General features: G+C 55.4%; 1 protein-coding gene across 1 annotated transcript; it reads left to right on the top strand.

Moving 5' to 3' along the window:
- Positions 1 to 7: 7 nt before the first annotated feature.
- Positions 8 to 8,556, top strand: UBE2Q1 (ubiquitin conjugating enzyme E2 Q1; the record flags this gene model as incomplete). Its single annotated transcript, XM_082015943.1, has 13 exons — positions 8 to 157; positions 1,491 to 1,595; positions 1,940 to 2,044; positions 2,392 to 2,442; positions 4,535 to 4,675; positions 5,247 to 5,331; positions 5,789 to 5,849; positions 6,393 to 6,483; positions 6,585 to 6,643; positions 6,917 to 6,965; positions 7,205 to 7,300; positions 7,468 to 7,534; positions 7,949 to 8,556. Coding segments are annotated over 13 exons (1,092 nt in total), but the record flags the coding sequence as incomplete, so codon positions are not given.
- Positions 8,557 to 9,826: the final 1,270 nt, after the last annotated feature.

Genomic DNA, 9,826 nt, shown 5'->3' with positions numbered 1-9,826 from the left:
GTCCATCTTCCACCGGGGCCACGAGCGGTTCCGCATCGGCAGTGCCTGCCCCGACGAGATCAGCTGCGAGTTCGTCCCGGGGGCCGGGGCCCGCGCCGGTGCCTCCGGCTCCCGGGGGCCGCCGCCGGGGCCTGTCCGCATCCACTGCAACATCACGGTGAGGCCCAGGGGGGTACACCGGCCCGGTGCGATGGGCCCTGGCTCTGGTGGGCACTGCGGGGGCGGCCCTGGGACCGAGAGGCCAGCCTGACCCGGTTCGGGGAGCCAGCCAGGGCTGTCGACCGTTGGGCGACCGCGGCCCGGTGGAACCTGGTGCTGTTACGGGGTGGGGGCGCCCGGCCCGGTCCGTGTGGCTTGGGCCGAGCTGGGTCCGGGCCCCGCTGTTCCCCGGGACACCAGGGGTCCTAGGCCAGGCTCAGACAGTCGCAGGGGGAACTGTTTCTGGCCCCCCACCTTCCCGTGCCCGTGTGAGTGGGATGTGAGCCACGCTCAGCCCCCGAGCTCCACGAGGCTCCCTTCACCAGGAAGTCTCTCCCAGCACAACAACCCCCAGAGCCTTTGCCCTCGACCAGTGGGTGCAGGCAGGGCGGCTGCCTGGTAGTGCTTAGGGGAACACAGGGTACTCTCGCCGTCCTGACGGCCCCTTCCTCTCCTGTGTGAGACTCTGTGCCCCCCTTTTCCTTGCTTGCCACGGGGTTTTTTGGGGGGAGGGATTCCCAGTGATGCCTGGAGGAGGGGGGACCTGCGGCATCAGCATCGGGCTCTTTGCATCTGCTCTGGCTCCTCCTCACCTGGGTTTTAGGGGATCCTGGTTCTGGGTCAGTTTGCAATGGGATGCAGATCCCATTTTGCTTGGCCGGTTACAGCTGGTATTGCGGCTCCAGAGGGAGAGCAGCAGAGCATGGAAAGCCCCCAGTGCAGATGCTGAATGGGGCCAGTGTCCAGGATTTTCCAGGGAGTCAACTTGCGAGCGTTGTCAGAGGCTGTCAGCAGCTTTGCCGTGCATTAAAGGCACCTGCTTGGCCTCCCCCTCTTTGTGGGTGCTGTGGGGTCATGCATTCCTGATTCCTCTTCTGTAGCACTTCTGGTCCAGAGGTGGTGAGGCAAGAGGCCTGTCGGGCAGCAGGAAACACCTTTGATGTCCTTCCTTAACTGCTTTCCCGCCCCCAAAGGCCTCGGTTGACCCAAAGACGTGGCCAAACTGTAACCACCCTCTGTATTCTACCCTGCTCCCCTGGGCTGGGGGCAAATGGCACAGAGCTGAGCCAGATCAGCAGGGGTTGTTTTGTCCTTGGCCCTGGGATTAGCCTGGAGGGTGGATGCAGTCACTCACAGGCTGTTCTGCTGATCTCTGTGGTCTGGAGGGATCCATTTGCAGGAGACGTGGGGCTGCAGCTCCCTGTCCTGCTTGGCTCGCTGCTCTGTTCCCCATTGGCTGCGTTGGTGGGACGAAGGCAGTTGCGGCAGCTCAAACACCACCTTCTCTCCAGGAGTCTTATCCAGCTGTTCCCCCGATATGGTCTGTGGAGTCAGATGATCCGAACCTGGCAGCTATCCTGGAGAGGCTGGTGGAAGTCAGGAAAGGAAATACGCTGGTGAGGAAGCGCTGCCTGGGGAGAGGGGAAGGGTGGCGAGAGGCTGACTGTTTCGGGAGGGTAAAATCCCTGCTGTGTGCCTCCAGCCGCCCGAGGCGGGGAGTATGTCTGGTCTCGTAAAGCTTCAGGAAATTTGGGATGAGCAGCTTTGACTTCTCTTGAGTTTGATGCTGGAGCATGATTTTCCCCACTGTGTCTGCCGCTGCTTGGAGCAGGAAAGAGCAGCCTCTAGGCCTTCACTTGCTCGTTTGTGAGGGAAAGCGTTGCAGTGCTGAGGATGGCTGAGGCTTAACTTGGCGTGTGGGTCTCTGCACTTCTGTGACACTTGTCTGGTCTCCGGACAGCTTTTGCAGCACCTGAAGCGAATAATCTCCGACCTGTGCAAACTCTACAACCTTCCCCAACATCCAGATGTTGAAATGCTGGATCAGCCTCTGCCAGCAGAACAGGTGAGTGGCTAGGGAGGAGAATTCCTAAATGAGTTCCCTGGAGTTTGCTTTAGAGGCTGAAGCTTCCTAACCCCTGAAGGAGGAACACAGCAGATGAGGTGTTGATCTATCCTCCTTGGGGTGGATTCCTGTCCTGGGTGATGCCAGCCTGCTCCGTTGGGCCTTGGTGCTGTTTAGCTGCTCTGGTGTAGTTTCCTGTAAAGGTTCTTGGCTTCACCCTGTTTTTAACTTGGTTCTGCTTGTAAATCCCTGTTTAACCTTGCCTCAGAAGTGTCTGGGAAGGCAGGAGAGCATTGCCCCAGGAAGCTGACAGTGCAATCTTCATCTCTGTCCTTTTGTCCCTGCAGAGCACACAGGAAGAGGTGTCCTCTGAAGAGGAAGATGAAGAGATGCCAGAGGTAAGTGCCGCCTCGCTGTATGAGGAAGTACATCGGAGAGCTGAGCACAGAGAGATGCCCACTGAAGGGTGCGAGGGCACAAGGATCATGTCTTGGAGGAGCTCGTAGAGTCCAGAGAGGGAAGAGTCCTCTGGCTCAAAGGCCGGATTGTGCTCAGTGTTTTGCTGCTGGGGACCCAGGTTCTGAGCCACGGATGAGAACAACGTATTTACAAACCTCAGGGGACCACAGCAGCTGAGAGGCATAGCCGTGGCCTCTAGAGGCATGCAGACAAGCTGAGAGTGGAGCCCCTTGGACAGTTTCTCTCTTGGCTCACGCTGCTGTGCTCTGGAGCCTGAAATTTACTCATGAGTGATGGGATTTCCCGGTTGCCATTGCTGGTGGGGAAATAACACCATGAAAATAGGACTCCTGCAGAGAGAATTAGGTAGGATGGCTGAGTGTGCAAGCGAGCTAATTGCCACGAGCGGCAGAGGCAGCCATACTTCACTGCAGGCTGAGAATATCGTGCTGCAAAACCCACAGGCTTCAGTTGTTTGGTTTGTGGTTTAGAGATCTCTTAGAAGTGGGTGGAATAATCTTGAATCTCCATGGTGACGTTTAGTGATGCCTCGCACACTTCTAGGGTGTGAGAGGCACGGGCAGCAAGTCAGCAGCATCGCAGAACCTGAGGGCAGGTCACTTAGCAGCAGCACGCCTAGCAGTTGTTGGGGTTTTTAGCAAAGTTAATAGCTTGCCAAATCAAGGCTGGCCTTTGCCAGGGTCCCTGGAGAAAACGAGAAGGCTTAAACTGGTACCAGTATAACCTCACATATCTGCAAACTTGCTGCTTCATGGTGAATTTGTGATGTGTGAGTCCTCACGCCCCTGTGGGCTGGAAAAGAAATCCTCAGAACTGAGCTAATACCAGGCATCGTTGTGCAGGGACAACGCGCTCGCTTAGAGCAAAGGGTTCTTGCTGAGCGGTTGGATTTGTTGGGCTGCGTTGGAAGAGCAGAGCAGCAGCGCTGTGCCCTGGTGCAGAGATGCATTATACAGGGTAATCCGTTCGAGGGATTTTCTAGGAGGATCTATTTGCTTGTGTGACAGTCTAAAAATGTCAAAGCCCTTCCAAAAATGCTGCTCATCCAGAATAGCAGCAGCCAGCCTGGAGAGGCCGAAATAAACACTTGTTCACAGGATTTAATACCGGCGCTGGAGCTGTGTGTACCCACGGCCATTTGCCGGCAGCTTCCAGGTAGCTGAACCCTGTGTGCCAGCACAGTGCAGTAGCCACCGTGCATGGCGAGAGATCTCTGCAGTGGCCCCAATGGCTGTGACTGGTTTTTACTGGTTATCAGCATGAGGGTCTTGCACATGTCAGCCTGATGAGCGTTGTTGTGGAAAGGGATGAGGGGTAGAGCCTCTGCCGGGGTTAGGGAGAGCAGCAGGGGTGTGCTGTGTGCTGGAGAGCTGAGCTGATATACAAAGAGCCTCCAGACACGCTGTGAAATGTCATCTCTTTTTGAGGGAAAAATGTCCCATGCCACTGAATTTTGTGTGTGAAGGTCTCGTGCTGCCGGCAGCCTGTGTTCGTGTCGGGTTTTCGCTCGTGAAGGGGGAGCAGCGTGACCCAGCAGCACTGCACCAAGTGTCTGCGCGTTGTTCCAGCTGTCCAGAAACTCGGCACGGGGCTGCTTGAGCCATGTGCATGCCGAGATGCAAGCGCCTTCAGTTACATGGGGCTGGTTGGGGAGCATATGTAAGATTAATGGCTAATTATAAACAGGCGTGAGACTTGGCAGGGAAGAATCCAGCCAACAAAGAGCTTGTATGAGCCCCATTTAATTCTGGAAAGGGAAGTGTGCTGCTCTGCCTGCCAGCTTCGGTATGGGAGGGCAGCAGCACCCCAGTGACTGCAGCTTCTTCACTGAGCATGCCCCAGCCTTGTGTCTTCCACCTGGTTTGTGCCTCAGATCAAGGCTTGGGACTTCCTGGGGAGGGAGAGTTGCACTGGGAATCCTTCCTGATTCAAGGCAGCTTCCATCTGCAGTACTCAGAGCAGGGAGGAGTGAAGATGCGTCTCCTACTAGCTCTCCTCTCCTCTTCCCAGGACACTGAGGACTTGGACCACTATGAGATGAAAGAAGAAGAGCCAGCAGATGGGAAGAAAACCGAGGATGAAGGCATTGGGAAGGAAAACCTGGCCATTTTAGAGAAAATAAAAAAGAACCAGAGGCAAGATTACTTAAATGTACGTGTCACCCAGCGGGCGGGCGGGTTGGGGAAGTAGAGGGACCCAAGGGCGAGAGCGAAGGAGGCACCTGCTAGCCCTAAACCAAAGGGGCCATCTCTGGCCAAAGGTACAGCAGTGGCTCTCAGGGGCTGGCGTGGCTGATGCAGAGAAGCCTGTGAACTGCCTCTGCAGCTCAGGGAAGTAAGTGTGGGCCTCGGGTACCCCCGAGGCATCGGTGCTACATGGGGCAGCCTTCCTGCAGGGAGATCTGGGGTTCACCCTCAGGAGTTGCATCTCTCTGGGCCGTGGAGGTGGCTGGTGGGTTGTGCTTTTTATGCTTCTGGGCTGAGATTTTTACACAGTTGAGAGGGCATGGAGGCGTTTCTGCTGCAGCCGTGCTGCCTGGGGTGGCATATTTGGGGCAAGGGAAGTTGCTGTAGGGGGAAAGGGGAAGGCTGAGGTGGGCAACACAGTGAGGTCTAGTTTAGAGGCGGGATGGGAGTTCCAGCTCAGGTGTTGGCCTTGTAGAGCAACGGCCGTGGTGAGTGCAGTGTAACAGTGCAACTTCCCTCTTCCCACATTCCTCTAGGGTGCAGTGTCTGGGTCTGTGCAGGCCACCGACCGGCTAATGAAGGAGCTCAGGGATATTTACCGATCACCAAGTTTCAAGGGCGGTAAGTACTGCGGGGAGCTCGAGAGAGGGGGATGCAGCTCTGCTGTTCATGCCGGGGTTTTCTTCATGGTTCTCTGTGGCACCTGATAGGTCTTAGAGCTGTTCTACTCTCACTCTGGCCTTCTGTGGCTGCCAAGAGCAAGCAAAACTGTCTTATCATTTCTGTTCTCTGCCGGTGCTGGATGGAAGTGAGGAGCATGCTGTGGGTGGGAGGATTATCTGGCTTTGAGGGTGATGGTGCTCCTACCCCTTTCCTGAGCCCAAGGACTCGGGAAAGAGTGGTCATAGGAGAACTGCTGCCCTCAGGATGATACTTCTGGATAAGTGCTGCTTTTCAGGAGGGGGTGTGCCAGGCTGAGGTTGTGCTGCAGGGCCAAGGGGATTTGAAATCTGGCTGGTGGCTTGACCCCCCTGTTCGGTTTTGCCCTGTAGTGACATACCTCTTCTCTGCCTTGTAGGATACTATGCAGTTGAACTAGTGAACGACAGCCTGTACGATTGGAACGTCAAACTCCTGAAGTAGGTGGCATAGCTTGGGATCATGCAACTGTGGTGGATCTTGGTGGTGGGACCAAAACACCCCTGTGAGCCAGAGGGGGAGTGAGCAGGGCAGGGGAGCACCTGGCAGACCTTGGGTTAGCTTCTCTTGGGCAGCTTGCTTGCTGTCTCCACATCAGAAAGGAGATGACTTCTCCAGAGAAAGATGAGATAATGTGAGGGCTCTGCAAGTCTGTCTGCTGTTCCTAGAGTCGTGGAAGAGGTGCATCAGACAAACTCCCGAGCTTTCACACCCTCCAGACATCAGTGCTGCCTTTTCCTTGGGCCAGGCAGTCTTTATTTTTAAGCTGGCAGCATGCAAAAAGGGTGTGATGGTCTTCTCTGCAAACCAGGAGCAGAATGCTGACAGCCCGTGCTGTCACTGCCCTCTGGGTGAGAACCTGAGGGCCCACGTGGCAGCCAGGTTGTGCCAGGTACAGTAGCTCTGGGGTTCGGTGGCAGTGAGCGCGGCTGACTCGAGGTGCACGACCTTGACTTTGACCCTCTGGGGTTTTCCTTCGGCAGGGTTGACGAGGATAGCGCTTTGCACAATGATCTCCAGATCCTCAGAGAGAAAGAAGGGACAGATTTCATCCTCCTAAACTTCTCCTTTAAAGTAAGGCTTCCTGTGCCTCCCCGTCCTCGAGATACGCCTGCCTCGGTGAGTCATTGCAGAAGACCTTTCTCAACGGCTTTGCTTCCCTTCTCTTGTTCCAGGATAACTTTCCTTTTGATCCACCGTTTGTAAGGGTCGTGTCCCCTGTGCTGTCAGGGGGGTAAGTAACTGTTTGCCTGTCTCTGCTCCCTGAGGTCTCCAGCACTGCTTCTGGCAGCAGTTTTCACTAAGTTAACCCAGCGCTGTGCAGTCCTGTAATCTCCCTGATACGAGTTTGCAGTAGCTCTCCCAGGAAGCATAGATGGGGTGGTGGATTTTTTGGGTGTATTTTTCCATCTGAGATCCACTCTGAGAAAATGGTTCCTCTCGGGACCAGTGGGTGGGTGAGGCTGTGTCCGTCTCTGACATCACTTTGCCCGATTCCTTCCCCAAGGTATGTTCTGGGTGGCGGTGCCATCTGCATGGAGCTACTTACAAAACAGGTAGGTACTGGCTGGTACGTGGACTTGGGTAGCTGCTGCTGTCTGCCGTGTTCTGTATCGCTGCTGCTCGGGGCCTGCTGGCAGCCGAATCCTACCAGTACCGGCTGGCAGCTCGCCGGGATAGCTCTGCGATGCCTGTGCCAGGCTCGGGAAGGCCCTTTTGTTGCTGTGGGGAAGTGCAGCCCCTGGGCAGGGGTCCTGTCTGTGCTGGCCTCACCGTGTGGCACTCTGTCCCTCAGGGCTGGAGCAGCGCGTACTCCATCGAGTCGGTGATTATGCAGATCAGCGCAACTCTGGTGAAAGGGAAAGCGCGAGTACAATTTGGAGCCAATAAGGTAGGGCCCCGTCAGCGTAAGAGAACTTGGGGAGCGGTTGGTCGCGGGACGGGGGCAGATGAGCAGACAACCAGCTCTGTGGCAGCAGGTTTCACCTAGGGGAGGCATGTAGGATGGCTCGCACCGGGTTCTAGCCGCACTGATGGTTGCCCTGGCTTCCCTTGCAGAATCAGTACAGCCTGACAAGAGCACAGCAGTCCTACAAGTCCCTGGTTCAGATCCACGAGAAGAATGGTAAGGGCTGAGGGAGAGGGCTTGCCTTTCCCCTTGCTAGTCCAGACTCCCCTAGGCCAAGCGTCCAGGTGAGCTGCCAGAGCTTTTTCTGCCCCAAGCGCAGAGATTACCTGGAGCAAGATGACAGCCGGCAACGGCAGCCGCTGTCTAACGCAGAGCGCGTGGCTGCAGCACCCCCCTGCCCTTCCCCACCAGGCAGTGCTGGGCTCCTTCGGCTATAGCTAGAGACACGTCTGGGTGGTGTTGGGAAGTAACCTGGAGGGAAAGCCTCTCGGTAATCTAGGAAACCTTCGGAAGTGGGACTTCGTGCGCTTGCTCTAGCACTTTCAGCAGCTTTTCCAGCTGTGCATTTCCAGGTGTAGATTTGCATTCCAGCGCGGCTTTGTCCCTCACGGATCCCTCTCCTTGTTTCAGGCTGGTACACACCGCCCAAGGAGGACGGCTAGCACGGATGCTGCAGGACCAATCTGATTATCTTCTGGATGCTCTACTTGGATCTTAACGATGCCTCTTGGCTTTCTCCCAGGATGTAATAGCTCTGCCTGTTGCAGGACAATAATGCCTGTTAAAAACTCTAAATAAAACTGTTTAAGCAGTTGGACTGACCTAAAACACTTGCTGGACCCTTGCTAGCAGGCATTCTTATTAAAACAAACTTTTGAGCCTCTTGTATCGCTGGAAACTTTTGACTCTACTCCAGACTAGAGCATCCTCCTTACCTATGCTATGGATTTAATTTATTTTCTTATTTCATGTACACTGCTTTTTTTTGTTACAGTGTATGATGGATGTGTATGGAAAATGTATCTTTGGAGAAAAATTACAGTTTGTTAATTTGAAGATGCTGGTCTGACTTTTTTTTTTTCCCCCTCAAGCTGCTGCTGAGTGGATCATACCCTGTGCTGGCAGCAGCAGGGAGCAAACGCCTTTGCAGCGGCCGTGCCACGCTGCATCTCCAGCCCTGGTCCTGTGGTGGGGCAGGGGACGGAGCCGAGGGGCTGTGCTTCAGGTGGGGGCACAAGAACAGGCCTCTTGGTGTTGGCTGCGAAGTTCACGGGCAAGCCATGGGGGAAGGTCTGCAACAGCCGCCTTGGAAGAAGAAAACACTTTTTTTGTTTTTCTTCTGGCAACAAGGGAGCAGGGCTTCCGCCCTCTTCTCCTCCAGCCCGAGAACAGATTTTTCTCTTTATGAACTGCACGCTCGCACCTCTGGAAGGGGAGAGGGGAAGATCTGTAAAGCCTTCCTGTATCCTGCTGTGGATGAGGGGTTTGTACACGCAGCCCCGGGCTGCCAGCTCTCACCCCAAACTTCTGTGTCCTGTCTTGTCAAGCACTATGAGATGAGCAGAGGCTCAGCTGTGACCAAGCCCCAGCTGTAGCCCTTTGCCCCACCTCTCCCCACTGACCATGCGTGGAGGGGAAGGTGGCCGAGCCCCTTGTACCTGTAATTGCTGCGCTGTGGATGAAAGCTGCTGTCTGAAGGGCTGTGTGGGCAGTGCTGGGCGTGATTGCTGCTCTCCTTCCTGCCCAGGACTTGCTCCTGCAGCAAATGGCCCAGTTCTGTAGGGTTTTATTTTACTTTTCCTCCTCAAGCCATCGTTGCTGCTGTGCTCAGCGCCACAGGGCTGAGCCCCAGCCCTTGCTGGAAGGTGTTGCTGCAGTTGTGCCCTGTTGCTTCAGTCCCTGTTCCTTCCTTGAATCCGCCTGCTCTGGCCTGTGGCTGCTGGAAGGAGATTTGGGTGTTGGAGCTCCTCTGACTTCTGGTGTCCTTGGCTGGAGGGCATAGCTGACTCATTAGTGTACCACCATTAGCTGGACCATCAGTATTAGTTCACTGTGTTTGAATAAAAGTTATTAGAAAATCAAAGGGCCTCAGAAGTCCATTATCTCCTCTAGCAGCTGTTCCCCTCATTAGGCGCTGTCCTGCTCCGAGCCTTGGAATAAAAAGATGTAGGAGAGGGATTACTGATGACTGCTGCAGGAGCAGCTCTGGCCTCTGTTGGGGACTATTTTTAAATGCTTTGCTGAAGGAGGGGGGCTTTGCAACACTGAGCAGCTCTATGCTGCCCTGTGCTCTGTGCCTCCGCCCTGGACCAGCACCCAGTGGGGTCCTGGGCTTTCACTAGCCCTGCTTCTGATGCCTGGTGCTGCAGGGGACGGAGGCAGCCACGCTCCCCTCCCCTCTTTAGCTCAATTAGCACCAAGGAACCTTCTGGGGAAGGGGTTTAAACCAGTTTAATGAAGGTTAAAAAACTTGTGGTGGTGTTATTTGGTGAGGTGGGGTCTGTGCCC

This window comes from Phaethon aethereus, assembly GCF_964289735.1.
Source record: "Phaethon aethereus genome assembly, contig: HAP1_SCAFFOLD_699, whole genome shotgun sequence".
Taxonomy (NCBI): domain Eukaryota; kingdom Metazoa; phylum Chordata; class Aves; order Phaethontiformes; family Phaethontidae; genus Phaethon; species Phaethon aethereus.
The sequence above is the reverse complement of the archived record's forward strand: the minus strand, read 5'-3'. Positions and strand labels throughout refer to the sequence as shown.